General features: G+C 42.5%; 1 protein-coding gene across 2 annotated transcripts in view; it reads left to right on the forward strand.

Annotated features, from left to right (window-relative positions):
• The window catches only part of VPS33A (VPS33A core subunit of CORVET and HOPS complexes), a 33,523-nt gene extending 13,200 nt beyond the window's left edge, over nucleotides 1–20,323 (forward strand). The window contains exons 5-13 of one of the 2 annotated variants that reach the window (XM_025473814.3): nucleotides 7,112–7,228; nucleotides 8,165–8,339; nucleotides 9,757–9,950; nucleotides 11,314–11,440; nucleotides 12,315–12,382; nucleotides 12,952–13,089; nucleotides 15,069–15,206; nucleotides 16,823–16,991; nucleotides 17,774–20,323. In XM_025473814.3, the coding sequence (XP_025329599.1) occupies nucleotides 7,112–7,228; nucleotides 8,165–8,339; nucleotides 9,757–9,950; nucleotides 11,314–11,440; nucleotides 12,315–12,382; nucleotides 12,952–13,089; nucleotides 15,069–15,206; nucleotides 16,823–16,991; nucleotides 17,774–17,955 (1,308 nt within the window). In that variant the 3' untranslated portion in view covers nucleotides 17,956–20,323. The remainder of the gene's footprint in view (nucleotides 1–7,111; nucleotides 7,229–8,164; nucleotides 8,340–9,756; nucleotides 9,951–11,313; nucleotides 11,441–12,314; nucleotides 12,383–12,951; nucleotides 13,090–15,068; nucleotides 15,207–16,822; nucleotides 16,992–17,773) is intronic. The other variant, XM_025473815.3, reaches the window with a different exon arrangement.
• The last annotated feature ends 1,063 nt before the right edge of the window (nucleotides 20,324–21,386 follow it).

Here is a 21,386-nt window from a genome sequence, read left to right on the forward strand (position 1 = left end):
AATGGTGGGTATTTGTCATTTCTAATGGCTGAGGAATATTCTATGTATACATAGACCACATCTTCTTTATCCAGTCATCTTTTGATGGACACCGAGGCTCCTTCCACAGTTTGGCTATTGTGGCCATTGCTGCTATAAACATCGGGGTGCAGGTGTTCCGGCGTTTCATTGCATCTGTATCTTTGGGGTAAATCCCCAACAGTGCAATTGCTGGGTCGTAGGCCAGGTCTATTTTTAACTCTTTCAGGAACCTCCACACAGTTTTCCAGAGAGGCTGCACCAGTTCACATTCCCACCAACAGTGTAAGAGGGTTCCCTTTTCTCCGCATCCTCTCCAACATTTGTGGTTTCCTGCCTTGTTAATTTGCCCCATTCTCACTGGTGTGAGGTGGTATCTCATTGTGGTTTTGATTTGTATTTCCCTGATGGCAAGTGATGCAGAGCATTTTCTCATGTGCATGTTGGCCATGTCTATGTCTTCCTCTGTGAGATTTCTCTTCAGTCTTTTGCCCATTTCATGATTGGATTGTTTCTTTGGCATTGAGTTTAATAAGTTCTTTATAGATCTTGGAAACTAGCCCTTTATCTGATACGTCATTTGCAAATATCTTCTCCCATTCTGTAGGTTGTCTTTGAGTTTTGTTGACTGTATCCTTTGCTGTGCAAGGAAGTCCCAATAGTTCATTTTTGCTTTTGTTTCTTTTGCTTTCGTGGATGTATCTTGCAAGAAGTTACTGTGGCCGAGTTCAAAAAGGGTGTTGCCTGTGTTCTCCTCTAGGATTTTGATGGAATCTTGTCTCACATTTAGATCTTTCATCCATTTTGAGTTTATCTTTGTGTATGGTGCAAGAGAGTGGTCTAGTTTCATTCTTCTGCATGTGGATGTCCAATTTTCCCAGCACCATTTATTGAAGAGACTGTCTTTCTTCCAGTGGATAGTCTTTCCTCCTTTATCGAATATTAGTTGACCATAAAGTTGAGGGTCCACTTCTGGGTTCTCTATTCTGTTCCATTGATCTGTGTGTCTGTTTTTGGTGCCAGTACCACACTGTCTTGATGACCACAGCTTTGTAGTACAACCTGAAATCTGGCATTGGGATGCCCCCAGATATGGTTTTCTTTTTTAAAATTCCCCTGGCTATTCGGGGTCTTTTCTGATTCCACACAAATCTTAAAATAATTTGTTCTAACTCTCTGAAGAAAGTCCATGGTATTTTGATAGGGATTGCATTAAACGTGTAAATTGCCCTGGGTAACATTGACATTTTCACAATATTAATTCTGCCAATCCATGAGCATGGAATATTTTTCCATCTCTTTGTGTCTTTCTCAATTTCTTTCAGAAGTGTTCTATAGTTTTTAGGGTATATATCCTTTACCTCTTTGGTTAGGTTTATTCCTAGGTATCTTATGCTTTTGGGTGCAATTGTAAATGGGATTGACTCCTTAATTTCTCTTTCTTCAGTCTTATTGTTAGTGTATAGAAATGCCACTGATTTCTGGGCATTGATTTTGTATCCTGCCACACTACCGAATTGCTGTATGAGTTCTAGCAATCTTGGGGTGGAGGCTTTTGGGTTTTCTATGTAGAGTATCATGTCATCTGCGAAGAGGGAGAGTTTGACTTCTTCTTTGCCAATTTGAATGCCTTTAATGTCTTTTTGTTGTCTGATTGCTGAGGCTAAGACTTCCAGTAATATGTTGAATAGCAGTGGTGAGAGTGGACATCCCTGTCTTGTTCCTGATCTTAGGGGAAAGGCTCCCAGTGCTTCCCCATTGAGAATGATATTTGCTGTGGGCTTTTCGTAGATGGCTTTTAAGATGTTGAGGAATGTTCCCTCTATCCCTACACTCTGAAGAGTTTTGATCAGAAATGGATGCTGTATTTTGTCAAATGCTTTCTCTGCATCTAATGAGAGGATCATATGGTTCTTGGTTTTTCTCTTGCTGATATGATGAATCACCTTGATTGTTTTACGGGTGTTGAACCAGCCTTGTGTCCCGGGGATAAATCCTACTTGGTCATGGTGAATAATTTTCTTAATGTATTGTTGGATCCTGTTGGCTAGTATCTTGTTGAGAATTTTTGCATCCATGTTCATCAGGGATATTGGTCTGTAATTCTCCTTTTTGGTGGGGTCTTTGTCTGGTTTTGGAATTAAGGTGATGCTGGCCTCATAGAACGAATTTGGAAGTACTCCATCACTTTCTATCTTTCCAAACAGCTTTAGGAGAATAGGTATGGTTTCTTCTTTAAAAGTTTGATAGAATTCCCCTGGGAAGCCATCTGGTCCTTGACTTTTGTGACTTGGGAGGTTTTTGAGGACTGCTTCAATTTCCTCCCTGGTTATTGGCTTGTTCAGGTTTTCTATTTCTTCCTGTTCCAGTTTTGGTAGTTTGTGGCTTTCCAGGAATGCGTCCATTTCTTCTAGATTGCCTAATTTATTGGCGTATAGCTGTTCATAATATGTTTTTAAAATCGTTTGTATTTCCTTGGTGTTGGTAGTGATCTCTCCTTTCTCATTCATGATTTTATTAATTTGAGTCTTCTCTCTCTTCTTTTTAATAAGGCTGGCTAATGGTTTATCTATCTTATTAATTCTTTCAAAGAACCAACTCCTGGTTCTGTTGATCTGTTCCACAGTTCTTCTGGTCTCGATTTCGTTGAGTTCTGCTCAAACCTTTATTAACTCTCTTCTTCTGCTGGGTGTAGGATCTATTTACTGTTTTTTCTCTAGCTCCTTTATGTGTAAGGTTAGCTTTTGTATTTCCCCCTTAGGACTGCTTTTGCTGCATCCCAAAGATTTTGAACGGTTGTATCTTCATTCTCATTAGTTTCCATGAATCTTTTTAATTCTTCCTTAATTTCCTGGTTGACCCTTTCATCTTTTAGCAGGATGGTCCTTAACCTCCACGTGTTTGAGGTCCTTCCAAACTTCTTGTTGTGATTTAGTTCTTTTTTTTTTTTTTTAGGACTTTTTTTTTTATTTATGATAGTCACAGAGAGAGAGAGGCGCAGAGACATAGGCAGAGGGAGAAGCAGGCTCCATGCGCTGGGAGCCTGATGTGGGATTCGATCCCGGGTCTCCAGGATCACGCCCTGGGCCAAAGGCAGGCGCCAAACTGCTGCGCCACCCAGGGATCCCGTGATTTAGTTCTAATTTCAAGGCATTATGGTCTGAGAATATGCAGGGAACGATCCCAATCTTTTGGTATCAGTTCAGACCCGATTTGTGACCCAGTATGTGGTCTATTCTGGAGAAAGTTCCATGTGCCCTTGAGAAGAATGTGTATTCAGTTGAGTTTGAATGTAAAGTTCTGTAGATATCTGTGAAATCCATCTGGTCCAGTGTATCATTTAAAGCTCTCGTTTCTTTGGAGATGTTGTGCTTAGAAGACCTATCGAGTATAGAAAGAGCTAGATTGAAGTCACCAAGTATAAGTGTATTATTATCTAAGTATTTCTTCACTTTGGTTATTAATTGATATATTTGGCAGCTCCCACATTCGGGGCATATATATTGAGGATTGTTAAGTCCTCTTGTTGGATAGATCCTTTAAGTATGATATAGTGTCCCTCTTCATCTCTCACTACAGTCTTCGGGGTAAATTTTAGTTTATCTGATATAAGGATGGCTACCCCTGCTTTCTTTTGAAGACCATTCGAATAGTAAATGGTTCTCCAACCTTTTATTTTCAGGCTGTAGGTGTCCTTCTGTCTAAAATGAGTCTCTTGTAGACAGCAAATAGATGGGTCCTGCTTTTTTATCCAGTCTGAAACCCTGTGCCTTTTGATGGGGTCATTAAGCCCGTTCATGTTCAGAGTTACTATTGAGAGATATGAGTTTAATGTCACCATGGTATCTATTCAGTCCTTGTTTTTGTGGATTGTTCCACTGAACTTAAAGGGGAATTTTGAGAGTCCCCCTTAAAATTTCATGCAGAGCTGGTTTGGAGGTCACATATTCTTTCAGTTCCTGCCTGTCTTGGAAGCTCTTTATCTCTCCTTCCATTTTGAATGAGAGCCTTGCTGGATAAAGTATTCTTGGTTGCATGTTCTTCTCATTTAGGACCCTGAATATATCCTGCCAGCCCTTTCTGGCCTGCCAGGTCTCTGTGGAGATGTCTGCTGTTACCCTAATACTCCTCCCCATAAAAGTCAGGGATTTCTTGTCTCTTGCTGCTTTAAGGATCTTCTCTTTATCTTTGGAATTTGCAAGCTTCACTATTAAATGTCGAGGTGTTGAACGGTTTTTATTGATTTTAGGGGGGGATCTCTCTATTTCCTGGATCTGAATGCCTGTTTCCCTTCCCAGATTAGGAAAGTTTTCAGCTAGGATTTGTTCAAATACATATTCTGGCCCTCTGTCCCTTTCGGCGCCCTCGGGAACACCAATTAAACGTAGGTTTTTCTTCCTCAGGCTGTCGTTTATTTCCCTTAATCTATCTTCATGGTCTTTTAATTGTTTGTCTTTTTTTCCCTCAGTTTCCCTCTTTGCCATCAACTTGTCTTCTATGTCACTCACTCGTTCTTCTACCTTGTTAACCCTCGTCGTTAGGACTTCTAGTTTGGATTGCATCTCATTCAATTGATTTTTAATTTCTGCCTGATTGGATCTAAATTCTGCAGTCATGAAGTTTCTTGAGTCCTTTATGCTTTTTTCTAGAGCCACCAGTAGCTGTATTATAGTGCTTCTGAATTGGCTTTCTGACATTGAATTGTAATCCAGATTTTGTAACTCTGTGGGAGAGAGGACTGTTTCTGATTCTTTCTTTTGAGGTGAGGTTTTCCTTCTAGTCATTTTGCTCAGTGCAGAGTGGCCAAAAACAAGTTGTATTGGGAAAAGGAGAAAAAGAGAGGCGAGAAAGAAGGAAAGAAAAGAGAAAAAGAAAAGAGAAAAAAGGAAGAAAAAAAAAAGAAGAAGAAAAAGGGAAAGAAAAAGAAAGAAAGGAAAAAAGGGTGGGGGAAGGAAACAAATCAAAAAGCAAAAACAACAACAACAACAAAATCCACGGGGGGAGTATCTTCTGATTCTGTATACTTTAAGTCCCTTGACTTCCCCTGGAACTTGTCCGTCGAGCTGGTCTTCTGGGGGAGGGGCCTGTTGTGCTGATTTTCAGGTGTTAGCACTTTGGGGAGCTGCTCTGCCCCCTGCCTGGTGCAGGGCTCAGTGGGGGTTGTTTACCCCGTGAGGCCCCAGGAGGAACAACCCCAGTGGCGGGGCCAGCTCTGGAGCCCTGGAGTCAGCCTCCGCAGTAACTCCGGAGCTCTCCGTCTGCAGGGCCTGGAGGCTCCGGGGCGGGGCCGCTGATCTGCTCAGCTCGGGGCAGGAGCGTCCTTGCGGTCCTGGGCCCTCCGGTCCTCTGCCTGTCCTGGGGGAGGCCGGATCCTGGGCTGTGTCCCGGCGCCCTGTGCTCCGGTCTGCGCTGTTGGATTCGCGCTCCCGGTGGCGCAGCCCCCTCCGCGGAGCCGCCGCCCGAGCCCCTCCGAGCTGTTCCCGGAGCCGCCGCTCGAGCCCCTCCGAGCTGCTCCCGCCCCGCAGCCCCCTCCGCGGAGCCGCCGCCCGAGCCCCCCCGAGCTGCTCCGGGTCCCCCGTGCGCGCTGCAGCCCTTAGGGAGCTCGGCGCACTCTCCCGGGGCGCAGGTGTCTGTTACTGTCCCGGGGAGCCCGAGGGCATCCCCTCCCTCCTGGGTCCTGCTCCAACTCCCCGCGAGCCCCTTTCCGCCCGGGAAGGTCGGTGCAGCTCCTGCTCCTCCGGGTCGGGGCTCTCCTGTCCTGGGGACACTCGCCCCGGCCTCAGCCCGGCTCCTCGCGGGGCCCCTCCCCCTTGGAGGCCTTTGTTTCTTTATTTCTTTTTCCCTGTCTTCCTACCTTGATAGAAGCGCGAACTCTTCTCACTGTAGTGTTCCAGCTGGTCTCTCTTTAAATCTCAGGCCGAATTTGTAGATTTTCAGGATGATTTGAAGGTTTTCTAGGTAATTTGGTGGGGACAGGTGACTTGGGGACCCTCCTCTTCCGCCATCTTGCCCCTCCTCCCCGGAGACAGAAGCTTAAGCGGGCTCCATTCCCAGCATGGAGCCTCAGAACTTGATCACATGACCCTGAGATTATGGCTGGAACCGAAATCAAGTATGGATGCTTAAAACAATTGAGCCACCGAAGTGCCTCATATACCATTTGACTTTATGAGCAGATGATTGTGAAAGCAATCCAAACAATTCCACATAATGAAAGCTAATATTTATTAAGCACTTACTGTGTGCTTCAAGTGCTGGGATTTAATGTTTTATGTACATTATCTTTGGTTACTTGTTACACTATGTGGAATGTACTCCCTTCTACAGAAGAGTAAATTGAGGCACAGAGGTTCTCTAACTGGTCTTAGGGAGCAGCTAGGGAAGTGGCACAGAGGGGCTCAGATCAAGGCATCCTGAGGCAACAGCTGTGTTCTCACCTGTCAGTGTGAAAACCGAGCACTTCCCCTCTCACTTCCCAACTGGTTTTGTGTGTACTCTGTTGGCCTTTACAAAATATATCTTATATATTTTATAAAGTAAAATGTATTTTCTAAAAATGAGATCATACTTTGAAGATTGCTCAGCTACTTCTTTTCACTTCTCAGGATATTAGGACAGTTGTTGTCAGCATATATGAAAATTTCATGTTTGTCAAAACTGCTAAGTATTTTGTTGTGTGGTCCTCTGGCCCTTTTGGGGTCAAAGAATATGTTTCTTTGTGGATATTAGCATGTGGCCTTCCCAAAATGTCACATCAAAGTCTGCACTCCCCACAGTAAGTGAGAGAATCCATTCTCATTGTCAGTCTTTGTTAATCAGTTTACCTAAGAGTTGATAAATAAGAATTGGCTTGCTTGGTGAACACTTTTCTTCCAGAAGGTTCTGCTGGTTGCTTCCAGAGCTGCATCCTAGTAGCAAAGCCGTTGGTCTTGTGTTCTAGACTGTCCAACAGCAGCTTGACCAAACGGTCTTGAGTCTCCCGCTTTCCAGGCAAAGTGGAAAATAAGAGGAAAATCCCAGTGCCAGACAGAGGCAGGCACCCAGTGAGCAGCCAGTCACTGTGGCTAACAGTAACCACCCTTTCTCCCCGCAGGAGTGCTACCTGGAGAGTGACCAGACGAGCCTCTACCATGCAGCTAAGGGGCTGATGACCCTGCAGGCTCTGTATGGAACAATCCCCCAAATCTTTGGGAAAGGAGAGTGTGCCAGGGTAAGAAATGGCACATGTTTCTGGGGTAATGAAAGGGGTGCCCTGGTACCCAAAAGGGGAACAGTAGGAAGCTATTTACAGATAAATACAGTCAGTCCTATTGATTTATGAATTTACCTAATTACTGAAATGTACTTTTAACCCCAAAATTGATATTCACAATGTTTTGCGAACATGTCAAGAGTGGCAAAGACATTTGAGTTGTCCAATGTGCATGTACCCAGCTGATGTCCAGTAAAGTGAAGCTCTGCCTTGTTTTGGCTCTCAGGCTATAAACAGGTGTCCTTTTTACCACTAAATAGTCCCTTGCACTACTTAAGACCACATTTTTGCATTTTTGCACTTTTTTTGGTGATTTCACTATTTAACACAGCCCGGAGGTAGTCCTGAGGCACTGCCCAGTGTCCCTGAGCTCAGGAAGGTTGGGGTGTGCCTTACCAAGAGAATACCTTTGTTGGCTAACGCCCTCAGGCGTAGAGCGATAGCACTGTTGACTATGAGTTCTTTGTTGGTGAATCAACAATATATACTAAATAAAGTGTCTTTAGATAGAAACCACATAAAACAAGGTTACACATTCATTAGTTGATAAAAATGTTGTGACGAGAGACTTGAAGGAGCCTCACCTCGAGTCAGTGTTCAAGGCGACTTTACAGGAGTCCAGTGAATAACAGGAATAGACGGCATCTGAGTTTGTGCCTCACTGAGTAGTGGCTGCCGTCGGTGCACATGTACATGTTGGAGTGGGTGGCCAACAGCAGATGCTTTTCTCTGTTTATTTTCGATCAATTTCACTCTTCTATAGTTTTTCTTTTCTTTTTTCTTTTTTCTTTTTTTTTTTTTTTACTTTTTTTGATTGTCTTTCTGTTTTTAGCTACATATTAAAATCTGCTAATTCCCAGAAACATCCCACATGATCCAATGTTTTGTTTCCAGCAAGTGGCCAATATGATGATCAGGATGAAGAGAGAGTTTACAGGAAGCCAAAATTCAATATTTCCCGTTTTTGATAATCTCTTGTTGCTCGATCGAAATGTGGATTTATTAACTCCTCTTGCTACTCAGCTTACATATGAAGGACTCATTGATGAAATCTATGGCATTCAGAACAGTAAGTAAAGTGGCATCTGTGTTGACTGAAAGGTCATCAGATAAAAATATCCAAAAGTTTTTTTTTTTTTTTTTTTTTTTGAGGAAGTGCTTTCTTTGGACATAAATCAGAGGATATTTGAGAAAATAAAAATACAGGGTGATCCCTGGGTAGCTGAGTGGTTGAGCATCTGCCTTTGACCCAGGGCCTGATCCCGGAGTTCTGGGAATGAGTTCCACATCAGGCTTCCTGCATGGAGCCTCCTTCTCCCTCTGTTTGTGTCTCTGCCTCTCTCTGTGTGTCTCTCATGAATAAATAAATAAAATCTTTAAAAAAGAAAAGAAAAATACTGACTTTTGGCTTTCAGACTCCGGATTAGACAAAGTCCCAGCAAAACTGCTATTGTCTGTCCCACAAAGGCTGGTGGATGCTTAGTTTGCAGAACTGTGCTTGTCTTCATGAAGACAAATGGCCCTGGGTTAGATACAAGTGACACTGCAGTTTGGAGAATGCAGACCATCATGGCTGGCAGTTGTTTGGGAAAGCTTGTTGGAGAGGTGGCATTTGCCTTGCATTTGGGGAGGGGTATGTGTGGAGGGGGCGTGGCAAGGGGCAGGCCACACATCATAGAAGCAGGGATGCCACAGTAGAGATTGCAGTGGGCGCATCTGGGGAAGGGCTGACTCTTGAGGTTGGGACACCAGATGGAAGACTGGGGATGCTAGCTTTTAGGTGTAACAGATTATTCGATCAAAGGTCACAAACCTGTTTGTTTGATTTGGGCCCACGTGATGCTTGTTTATTTCTTTCTCTTTTTTTAAAAAATTATTTATTGGGCAGCCTGGGTGGCCCAGTGGTTTAGCACCGCCTTTAGCCCAGGGAGTGATGCTGGGGTTCCGGAATCAAGTCCCATGTTGGGCTCCCTGCATGGAGCCTGCTTCTCCCTCTGCCTGTGTGTCTGCCAATCTCTCTCTCTCCCTCTCTCTTTCTCTCTCTCTCTCTCTGTGTGTTTCTCATGAATAAATAAAATCTTTTTTAAAAATTATTTATTTATTCACGAGAGAGGCAGAGACATAGAGGGAGAATCAGTCTCCCTGTGGGGAGCCCAGTGTGGGACTCCATCCCAGGACCCCAGAGTTATGACCTGAGCCAAAAGCCAGGTCACTCAACCACTGAGCCAGCCAGGTGCCCCGATGCTTGTTTATTTCTGTCAGCATTTCACATCTTAGAAATGTTTAATAATAAAACCAATTTACTTATTTATGATCAAAGTGTACTCTGATTGTGGAAAACTCAAAACCTCAGTGCTCTCTGCTATTGTTTCCTAAAGCTGGCTTACTTCTCTCCTGGGTTGGAAAACCTTGTTTTGTGCCTGGGTGCTGGATCTGTTCATCCAGTGAACACACACAGGTGCTTGTTCCCTTCCACTGCCGCTCAGGTTATGTGAAGTTACCTCCGGAGAAATTTGCACCAAAGAAACAGGGTGATGGTGGGAAGGATCTGCCCACAGAAGCAAAGAAACTTCAGCTGAATTCCGCAGAGGAGCTCTATGCTGAGATCCGCGACAAAAACTTCAACGCGGTGGGCTCTGTGCTTAGCAAGAGAGCGAAGGTGATCTCTGCAGCATTTGAGGTGAGGCAGTGTGGCTGTCTTGCTGCTGCTCTTGGTCACGGGCTAGACTGCCCATCCCACGAGGAGAGGAAGAGCCTGCAGAGGTACAGCCAGAAACTGGGCTTCGGTGCAGGTGCACATTTCTCTCCCAAGGAACTGGGGGTCCCTAGGGTTTCTTTTGGAACCTGGTCCCCGACCCATGATAGAAGGTGTTTAGTTTGCTCCTTCTTTGTGGGGTGGCGGGAACAGTGGTTGCAGGCTTTTGTCATAAATATTTGTTTTACCTTTGTCTTTTTCATAATTTCCTACTTCACTCAAGAGGAAGCCGGGTGTACCATAAATAAAAGATCTTCTAGAATAGAACTTGCGGGTTTGTGGTGAGAGCTCTAAGTTTAGCCAGCATGCCAGCAGCAGAGGAGCCCTGCAGAGGTGGTGGGTGACAGTGAGACAGGCACTTCATTATCACCTTCCTGCCTCCTCTTGCCTGGTCACTCATTTACTCTTGGGTGAGCTCATTTTGGAAACAGAAATTCAGTAAGAGGATAAGCCCTGAATATTTAGACTTTGGAAATGTAAAACTGGGAGGAGTTTTGAAAACTAATTTTTCACCAAGTATGTATTTCTAGATTTCATCTTTCTAAGGGATTATATTCATTAATTGACTTTCACATTTCACACTTTACATTTGATTTACATGGTTAAATTTAGCAAAAAACATTCCCATCACTAAGCAAGGTTCACTTTGTTCATGGACAGTCTTCAGGATTGAGATTCAGCAGTAAGAATGCTTTTTTTTTTTTTATTACAGAGGACACTTTTTGCTCTTTACATCTCTTAACATAATGTTTTTGTTTTTTCCTCAGAAGTGTTTGTGGGTAACCTAATAGTGCACCCGCAAATACTCAGATGCCCACAGATACCAATCATTATATGAGCCCCAGCATAGTAGGAGAAAACCTCACAAGTTTGCTCTCTGAAGAACTACTGACACAGTAATCAGGCACTGTGGACTCATCTTTTCTCTTTTTTTTGTAACATCACAGCTGGTTTTGGCCTGATTTATTTGTATTCTGTTCTTTCTTTCCCACTGATTATAAATTAAACATCTCTGAGCAACAGAACAGAACACTTACAAATAAAATATCTTGGGGCACCTGGGTGGCTCAGTTTGTTAACATCTGACCCTTGATTATGGTTCAGGTCATGATCTTGGGGTAGTGGAATCAAGCCCCATGTTGAGCTCTATGCTCAGCGTGGAGTCTCCTTGTTCCTCTTGCTCTGCTGCTTCCCCACTTGTCTCTCAGAAATAAACAAACAAACAAACAAATAAATAAATATCTTTAAAAGCAAAATAATTATGCATTTGCCATTTCATCCATTTCAGGAAAGGCACAATGCTAAGACAGTTGGAGAGATCAAGCAGTTTGTTTCCCAGCTGCCCCACATGCAGGCAGCAAGAGGCTCACTTGCAAACCACACCTCAATTGCTGAGTTAATCAAGGATGTTACCAGTGAGTATCCTTTGGAGTGATGATTTTCATCAGGCTGACTTGCATACACAATGTCTGACAGCAGGGTCATGGGCACCATGATACCTCCTTGGGAAAGGCAGTTCTATTTGAATATTGTATGTTATTCTCAGTGTTAAGTGTATATATGTTCAAAGTTAAATGTTTCATTTGTGGTTAACTCATTTTCCCCATTATTTATTTAATACTAAAATAAAATATTTGTAGTGATAAGAGAAGAAAAACTTCTGTAAGTTTGCCACTGTAATGAGGCTCTTTTTTAAGTCTAGGTTTTTCTCTCTTGTTAAGGGTTATTTAATCAAAGCATTGTGATGTTTCTGCTTTTGTTTTTGTCTTTCCCTTGGAAACCTCCTGCAGAATTGGTAGAGAGATCATACATTGAGTATTTTGAAAGAGCTCAGAAGATGTATATTAAGCCGAAGACGAGTTTATTCATAAAATGTGGGTGCTGTAGATTATGAAGCTTACTTTGAAACTGCAGTAAAACGTGGTTTTGGAAAATCAGCCCTTTGTTTTCATGTTACTACAAAGCAGTTAAAACTGGGTTGAATTTGATGATGAGAGTGAAGTGCTAGGGAGATTAGCTTTCCCTGTGACCGAGGCAGAATTCTTGGGATCTGTATTGAGTCCTAAGGACAGCAAAGGAGTACAGTGGTCAACTACATGTCGATGTAATTTAGGAGCATGTTGTAGGGTTTTCCATGTTTTTAGAAGATTGTTTTCAGATGACAGTTTGAACCTTTTGCTTTCTTTTTTTGCACATCTTGTTTCTTAATTCTGTGTAGAAAAGCACACTGTTGAAATAAATCAACATTTATTTAATTTCTAAGTTGCAAATTTGCTAATTACATTTTAGCTTCTGAAGACTTCTTTGATAAACTAACAGTGGAGCAGGAGTTTATGTCTGGAGTAGACACTGATAAGGTATGTGAACAGTAAAATTAACAAGTCATTGGTGATTTATCAAATGTAAGATTATAGCTAGAAAAGCAACTGTTTTGATTCTCATGCTCTGCCAAGGTATTTTTAAGAGCAAGTGCAAGTGGAAGTATAGATTTCACCAAGTCATGGATATTTAACGTTGCTCTGTGTGGTGCTTTCTGCAGTACATGGAGTGATGAAGACCCAGCCCTGAAATCCATTTTTAAGACCAATAGTAGATATTTGCCTTCTGAGGCAATTGCCCATATAATTCCTTTAAATATCCACTTCTATTAATAAATTTAAAATTATTGCATTTCTGGAAGATTCTCTATTTTCTAAAAAAGCTCCTGTTACATTGTGGTCAATAAATCGCTTCTCTTACTGAGACAGACTCAGGTCACACACACTCCAGACATTCCACAGCCTCTCGGAAGGCTGTGTGCTGTGTTCAGACAGGCAGCTGCATTGCCTCAGAGTGTATTCCACTTTGAAAAATCATTGTAAATACCAAGTTCATTAGGCCCCCCAAACTGGATGCTGGAATACATACCTAGGTATTTTGTTTCCAGGTCAACAGTTACATCGAAGACTGTATTGCCCAGAAGCACCCACTGATCAAGGTGTTAAGACTAGTTTGCCTCCAGTCCGTGTGCAATAGTGGGCTCAAACAAAAGGTTCTGGATTATTATAAAAGAGAAATTCTCCAGGTCAGTAGATTTCAGATTATTAATGTATCAAGGGAGAAAACATTAAAAAAAAATACTGCTTAAAGCTCCTATTTTGGTATATTGTTTTCACATCTTTTAAATTTTTTTGACACCTTGATGGGGTTGTCCTTGGTACGGATCACTATTTACTGTGTTAGCATAATAATAACAGCTAATGTTTATTGAGCATTTACCATGGGCCAGGCTCTAGTGAAAGAGCTTTATTGTATTCAATTGTTTAATCCTCACTGCAGCTCTGTGAGTTAGATGCTGTTAACATCCCTACTTCATGGATGAAAAAACTGAGGCACAAGGTAGTTTTGTAGCTTGCCCAAGGTCACCCCGCTAGTAAATGGCAAAGCCAGTGACAGAGCCCAGAGAACTGGGGTCTGGTGCCCACTCTTAACCAGATTGCATTTGATAGAGGAAGGGACCTTTTTGCAAATTTTCTGATAACAATTCCTTAGCAAACGTACTTACATCAAGCCTCTTTTACTTCATAATTAACAAAAGGCCACAATTATTTTAAAAATTCTCCTCTTTGTTTGAAAATGTCTCAGGTAGTATTTATTTGCTATTACCAGCCACAGTTAAGTACATTATGGTTAAAACTAAATGCTCAATTTTGGGGGGATATTTTGTTTTGTTTTTTAAAAAATTACATAGATAACACATGCATTCTCATTATATAAAATTCAAATAAGGTAAAGTGTCTGGAGCAACATGTGAAGCAACATGTGATCCGGAGTAATGTGTGATCATTCCTGCACCTCACTCACACCCCCATCTCCCTCCACAAATAGGACCAATGGCAATAGTTTGGTTTGTGTGTTTCCAGACTCCCTTGTTTGCTTTTATATACAAATAATATTTATGAACACAGACTCTGTGGTGAGCCTGGCTGCATCCATGTCCCAGCTCTGTTACTAAGTACCCACATGACCTTGGGCAAGTGATTTAAGTGTCTCTATAAAATGGGGATAGTAATACCACCCAGCTGTCAGGTTATAATAAAGAAACTGAGTGTGATGTGTTCACAAGAGAACACTGCCCCCCCCACACACACAGAAAGTGTTATGTAAGTGTTGGCTATCACTATTATTATTAACCATTTTTTTAAACAAATAAAATTGGACTGTACATAGTATTCTGCTATTATATTTTTTGTCCTTAAGGGGTGCCTGGGTGGTGCAGTGGGTCGAATATCCAACTCTTGGTTTCAGCTTAGGTCATGATCTCAGGGTCATGAGATTGAGCCTGATTTGGAGCTCTACACTCAGTGGGGAGTCTGCTTGAGATTCTCTCTCCTTCTCCTTCTGCCCCTCCTGCTCACACTGTCTCTCTCTCTCAAATAAATTAATTAAAAAAAAGAATATATCCAGATCTTTCTTATCAAGATGTGTAGATCTGCCTCATTCCTTTTTTTTTTTTTTTAAGATTTTATTTATTTATTCATGAGAGACACACAGAGAGGCAGAGACACAGGCTGAGGGAGAAGCAGGCCCCATGCAGGGAGCCTGATGTGGGACTCGATCCGGGGTCCCCAGGATTACGCCCTGGGCCGAAGGCGGCACTGAACCACTGAGCCACCCGGGCTGCCCTGCCTCATTCTTTTTTTTAAAAAAATCTAATTATATCCCATATAAAATATATATTAATTTATTTGATGCTCACTTAAATTAGGTCCATAAATTCTGACTTTAAAGTAAAAACTTTAAATCCTTCTTTGAAGCAGTGAAATGGATTAATTGTAACAGGCAAGCAGGCGTCATCCTCCTCACTGCCCCTGTGCCCATAGACAGTCATTACGTGGACTTTGGTAACGTGCCCTAGGGTACAAACTAATTTTAGTATATGTGCTGCTGAAGCAAGCACTCTAGGGTACAAACTAAATTAATTTGTTGGAAGTTCTCTTTTTTAGAAAGTGGCAGAAACCCTTTTCCTGATATGACATCAATGCCAAACAACTTGTCTTGCAGACATATGGCTATGAGCACATATTGACATTATACAACTTAGAGAAGGCTGGCCTGCTGAAACCACAGACAGGAGGCAGAAACAATTACCCAACAATCCGGAAAACGCTACGCCTCTGGATGGATGATGTGAATGAACAGGTGAGACACACCCCTCCACTTCAACTCACTTTTCCTACCGGTTAGTGGTTTATCATGACCACATAGGCTACTTGATTTATACATCCATGCTGCCCTTTGTAGAAGCTGTTTCCTAATTTTTTTGAGAAAGTAGTACATTCATATATGATATCTTTCAGAATCCCAGCAGGGAACAGAGGGTACTCTGACACTGGGTAGTTTGAAGAGAGTTTCATAAGATGGGGGAGCTGGTGAAAGGCTTGCAGTGGGGAATCCTTACCAGCCTGGGCCTGAGGGCAAGGAGAGGGAACGGTTGTAGAAACCTGTTCCAGAACCTGGAGGAAAGAGCTGTGTGGGGAGACCACCTGACAAGACGAAGGACACGGCCAGCATCCAGTAGTATCACAGACAGGAAGCCAGGGCAGGAACGAACACTCCCCAGGTGCTGTCTGGTGCCTTCCATTGGCCGGACCCAAAGAGGGTGTGGGAGCACATCGGCGCAGAGCCTACAGGTTTGCCTCCTGGACACAGAGCACGGGGGTTAGGGGTAGGGGTGAATGTGTGGAAGGATCTGGAAGATGTCCAGCACATGTAGTAGAAATGTCGGCTGGTACAGAAATAAGGCAAACAGTGAAAAGTCAGGTTCCCTCCACATCTCTCCCTGGTTTTCCCTTAGAAGGTACCACTGTAACCAGTTCTTTATCCTTCCAGGAAGAGTCTATGTATCTACAGACATTTTCACATAAATAAATAATGCATATTTTTTTACCATTGGCCTCCAAAGTAGAGGGCACTTTCACTTTGCTTTACATTTATTGTTGATTCCAGTTTTTCTAAATTTCTTTCTCTATTATTTTTTTTTTTGGACTTCCATAGGAAATTTATCAGGCAGCCTCCTGCAACAAAAGCTACTAATTAAAAAGTCTCCTCTACCAGTGGCAAAATTGAATTATCTTTCCCTGAGGGTAATAGAGATACTCTTACTTTCTATGTTGTACAGTATACAAAATATATTAGTTCCACTGCCCTCACTGTTCCGCCCTGCCTCTCCCCACCCCAACCACCATTTCACACTGTATCCTGAAGATCCTTCTGTGATCCACCTCCTTCTTTTTTTGTAAGTTTTTAATTGCTGCATAGTGGTTTTGGAGATAAATCTCAATTTATGATTTAACAGATTTCTCTTGATAGAAATTCAGGTTGTTTCCAGTCTTTTGTGAGTACACACGGTGTTGCAGTTAATACATGTGTGTTTTGGTCTGTTCTGGCACACAAGCCCCTCTGTAGGATAAATGCCTGGAAATAGAATGGCCGGATTTGAGTGATATGCTCATTGTTACTTAGCTAGAGAGTGCCACATTGCCCTCCGAGAAGTTTGTTGGCAAAGCAAATAATGGTGTTTCCTGGTCAGTGCCTGGAGATACTTTGAGTGGTTTTTTCAAGATCCGAGTTGAAAGTGACCCTCTGGCAGCTAAGAATCAGGCCCAGCTGGCATGAATTGGAGCAGGATGTGGCCAGAGTTTGTCTTTCTGCCTTCAAAGCCAAATCACATAATTTTGGGTTACCCAAAAGCCACTGTCCAGTGGCTCTAAAAGTCTCCATATCAACAGGCTTTTTCCCCTTTAATCAATCAACAGAATCCCACGGACATATCGTACGTGTACAGTGGTTATGCCCCTCTCAGTGTGCGACTGGCCCAGCTCCTCTCGAGGCCCGGCTGGCGCAGTATCGAGGAAGTTCTCCGCATACTCCCAGGGCCCCACTTTGAAGAACGGCAACCATTGCCCACAGGACTGCAAAAAAAACGTGAGTCTGTGGCCTTTGTCTACGCATGATTACCTACTGTTGGTGTGGTTTTCATGGATCAGGAGTTGCTTTGTGAAGTACATTTGTAAGGCACTCAGGAGTCAGTCCAGTATACCTCTCTTGTTAGTTGCTAACGTATAGTGTAAGCACTAGAACCCATCATTCCCTCAGGAGCAGCAGCTTTCAACCTCTGAGTTTAGGGTCTCAGTAGTTAGAAAAATCATTGAATTCAAAATCATGTTGTTGAGTTTCAAATGAACTGTCTGTACCAAGACACCATTAACTTTTTTTCCTTATATATGATGCCATTTTGTTGTTGTTTTAAGATTTATTAACTTTAGAGAGACAAGGAGAGTGAGCAAAAGTAGGGGCAGAAGGAAAGAGAATTTCAGGCAGACCCCCTGCTGAGACTCTCTTCTGACTTCGGGCTCCATCCCAGGACCCTGAGATCATGACCGGAGCTGAAGGCAGGTACTTTAACCAACTGAACCACCCAGGCACCCCAATGATGCAGGTTTTTTTTTTAAAGATTTGTTTATTTTTAGAGAGAGAGAGAGAGAGAGTGGTAGGAGGGGCAGAGAGAGAGACTCTGCACTGAGTGTGGAGCCCAGTGTGGGGCTCAATCCCTCCACCCTGAGATCATGACCTGAGCTGAAACCGAGAGTTGGACGCTCATCCAACAGCCTTCCAGGCGCCCCTATAATGCAGTTTTTTTTTTTTTTTTAATGTGGAAAGAGAGGCACCCGTAATAAATTCTCAATTCTGAAATGTTTCAATTTTAGGTCAGCCAGGAGAAAACCGAGTTACTCTGATATTTTTCCTCGGGGGTGTAACCTTTGCTGAAATCGCTGCCCTGCGATTTCTCTCCCAGCTGGAAGATGGAGGTACAGAATATGTGATTGCCACCACTAAACTAATGAATGGGTCCAGCTGGATAGAATCTCTAATGGAAAAACCTTTCTAGGGTGATCAAAGTCGACTTGAGTGAACTGCAAAAGAAACTGCTCCTTTGGAGAAGCTGCCAAAAGGAAGTGAAACATTGAAAAATAACTAACAATACAGAATTTATTTCGAGGGTCAGCTTCTTCAGTTACACTGTTTTCTCCTTTGTGCTCTTTTTGTTTTTCCAATTTCTTGAAAAAAAAAAAAAAAGAAGAAGAGAATCCACCTGGCTAACACCAAGTTGTTAATGTTCTAAGCTCAGGATTTTCGTTAGAGACCTCTGGAAATGCACTAAGGATGGTGGGGATGGATAATTTTATACAGCTGCATAAATGGGGCCAGTTTTAAAAATAAGAAGGCAGGGACTGGTGGGTACAAATGAGAAGTGGAAAGTCTCACCCCTGATAAACAGTGCTTTCTTGAAGGCACATCATGCCATGGGCAGTGGCTAGGTATTGGGGCAAGAGCTGGTCTTATCATTGAGTCAGGATTTCTTTTCCCTGCAGAGTATGGTACATTATATTTGGTGTTGTCAGCCTCTGTCTTATGTGATCACTAAGGCAAGTGTTGATTCCTTCTGCTTTCTATTCCTCTGCTTCTATAGAGCAAGAGGTGTGGAGGGACATCTTTCTCCAAATCAGAGTGTATCATCTGTCTGAGTAGCTTAATTTCTGTGGGTCTCATATTTCTCAAGAGCTTTTTACATTGAAGAATTTGAGGATTGGGAAGCAGTGTCCTGAGAATTTGCTTAGACACTATTCAAAGACACTTTCTTAGCACACATGTTGTTCACTCCATGACATTTCTATGGTAGATATCTCCACTGAGGCTTGGGTTTTTCTTCCCCACCCATTGTGGGCACCAGTACCAGCTGGTCCAACCGTGAGCAGTAGTAAGTCTTGCTTCTTTTGGCAGCACCACCTCCATGGTAATTGCCGCATGTACTTCTCTGCAGCCACACCACATTCAGCCTCTTGCATTTGTTTTACTTGAAAACAAACAGCTCCGTTTCAGTCCCTGGTCCAGTGACCTCAGCCTCCTCTGGTGCAGCTCATCGATGATCTTGGAGTCCAGTGGTCACTGCTAGCCTGCATGAGACTGTTAGCCTGTGGGGCAGAAGAGCAAGGTGTTAGTGGAGAGGCTAGAAACCCGTGTGTGCTCCCTGCCTTCCTCCTGCTCCATCCCAACATTTGGAAGTTAAATCCAAGAAGGGGACCAAATTGGTGATTTCATACCCCATGCCCAAGTCTCCCCTCTGTTGGGGGATCAAGGTCATTGTCCCTCCTCAGGCGAGTTGTGGCTTCTATTGTTTATCATTAACCACACATGTTTTTTTCTCCTTTTGTTTTGTGAGATTCTGGTAGCACACTGTGTGCTATGAGTGAAAGAGAAATTCTATTTAAAAAAAAAAAGTTCTCTTTAAGAATGAGGAGAAGAGGTCATATTTAAAAGATCTCCCTCTCATGCATTCAATTTGGCCTTGACATTCAGTATTTGGAAAATGGTCTTTAAAAAACTAGTCCTGTTTTAGAAAATCCTTTTTCAAATACTTGTTATCCCAGGGAGATTATACCTTCCATTCCCAGCTGTTGTCAGCTTCAGCCGCCTAAGTGAATGAAATCCACCTTGTTCCTCAATGTCTTTGGCTCATGGGATTCAATACAAGCCTGGTCAGGTCTCCTTGGCTGGGGTTTTTGTCCTATGAACAGATACTCAGTTGTGTCTCATGTGTCTGCATTCACTCGTGACTCTATACTTGCTTGCCCAGAGCATAGTTAGGTCAGCTCCTAAAATGCATTTAGCAGAAGACTTAAAAACATCAATTGCTCTATTTATATGCAAATAGAAAGTGGTGGATAATTATATATGACACACCTTTGTGTAAGTTCATTTAATACTTGAAACAGCCTTTGTCTCAAAGTAGTATGCCCTTACTGAGAAAGGGTATGTGAATGATACATTTATTCCTGGAGAGGGCAGATTGTTTACAGCACGTCTGGACTTCTGTTTAGTTAGGTAGACAGTTCTACCATGCCAGCAACTCCTAAAAAAGAAGTCTGTATAGATAAAGAAGCCTACCTAGGCACTGTTCTGTGTCTTACTATACACTTCTGAATTTTAGCCAACAGAGAAGTATTTGAATTGTAGTGTAACTGTAGAACAAGAGAATACAGGCATACCGAGAGATACTGTGGCTTTGGTTCCAGACCACCACAATAACGTGAATGTGGCAATAGAGTGAGTCAAATGGATTTTTTGGTTTTCCAGTGCATATAAAAATTGTTTATACTAACCTGTAATCTCTCAAGTATGCAATTACATTGTGTCTTTTAAAAAACGTGTATCCCTTAATTAAAGAATATTGGTAAAAAATGTTACCCATCACCTGAGCTTTCAGGGAGTTATAATCACTGACCACAGATCACCATAACGAATATAATAATAATGGAAAAATTTGAGATATGTGAATTACCAAAATGGGACAGACACAAATTAAGCAGATGCTGTTGGAAAGATGGCGCTAACAGACCTGTTCAATGCAAGGTTGCCACAAACCTTCAATTTGTAAACATAATATGTGGAAAGCACAACAAAATGAGGTGTGTTTGTTATGGTTGAAAGGAGGGATAAAGAACATTTAATTCTTGAAGAGCACTGGGAAGGGATTGGCCACTATAGCTCTGCCCTCACTAGAAATGGATTACAATTAATCATGACATGCTGGTCTGTCTCTTGTTCTCAGTTGTACATTACAGATTGGCCTGTCACTAGGAGGAAGTGTTTGTATTCAGCAGAAATTCAAGAAGAAATACTTTTTAAAAAAATGAACTTTGTGTCTAAAGCAGATAGGAAGAGGGATCCTGGTAAAAATGGCAAGGCATAGAAATGCAGCATCATGTAGAGAGACTGAGTTATGTCTAAAGCCAGATGTATTATATGCGGTCATAGGTTTAATGACCTGCTACAGAAAATAGAGGATTGCCCCAGCAATCTAAGAAAAAGGCAGTAATGTAAGCTTTCTCAGTTGCTCCTGTATCTAAATGAATGCAGCTGGATTTTAAGCCACATAATGTTTCTTAGCTTCAGTTACTTTGTGATGACCAGAGTCTGCAGAGGCTGGAGTACCTGACTGCTCTGAGACATCCATTTGAAGGACATGGAAGTGAAAGCAGACAGAACTGAGTCTACTTTCATAGCCTCTCTTCTTCATCTGTTGCTCTGGTGTGGGGTGAGGTATAAATCTTAGCCATACTTTCTTTCCTGTGACCAGGCAGGACACAGAAGCCCTTTGGATGACCAATTCTCTGGGGGGGCAATTACTACTTACTGGCTTCCTGAGCAGCTTGATAATGTTCTGCTCCTGTTTTCAGCAGGGCTGTGGCAGGGGCAATGATTTGATAATAACAGACCCTGATTAAATTAAGGAGCCATTTGCTTCTGGATGATGATGTT

The sequence above is a fragment of the Canis lupus genome, chromosome 26 (assembly GCF_003254725.2).
Source record: "Canis lupus dingo isolate Sandy chromosome 26, ASM325472v2, whole genome shotgun sequence".
In the NCBI taxonomy this organism is placed as follows: domain Eukaryota; kingdom Metazoa; phylum Chordata; class Mammalia; order Carnivora; family Canidae; genus Canis; species Canis lupus.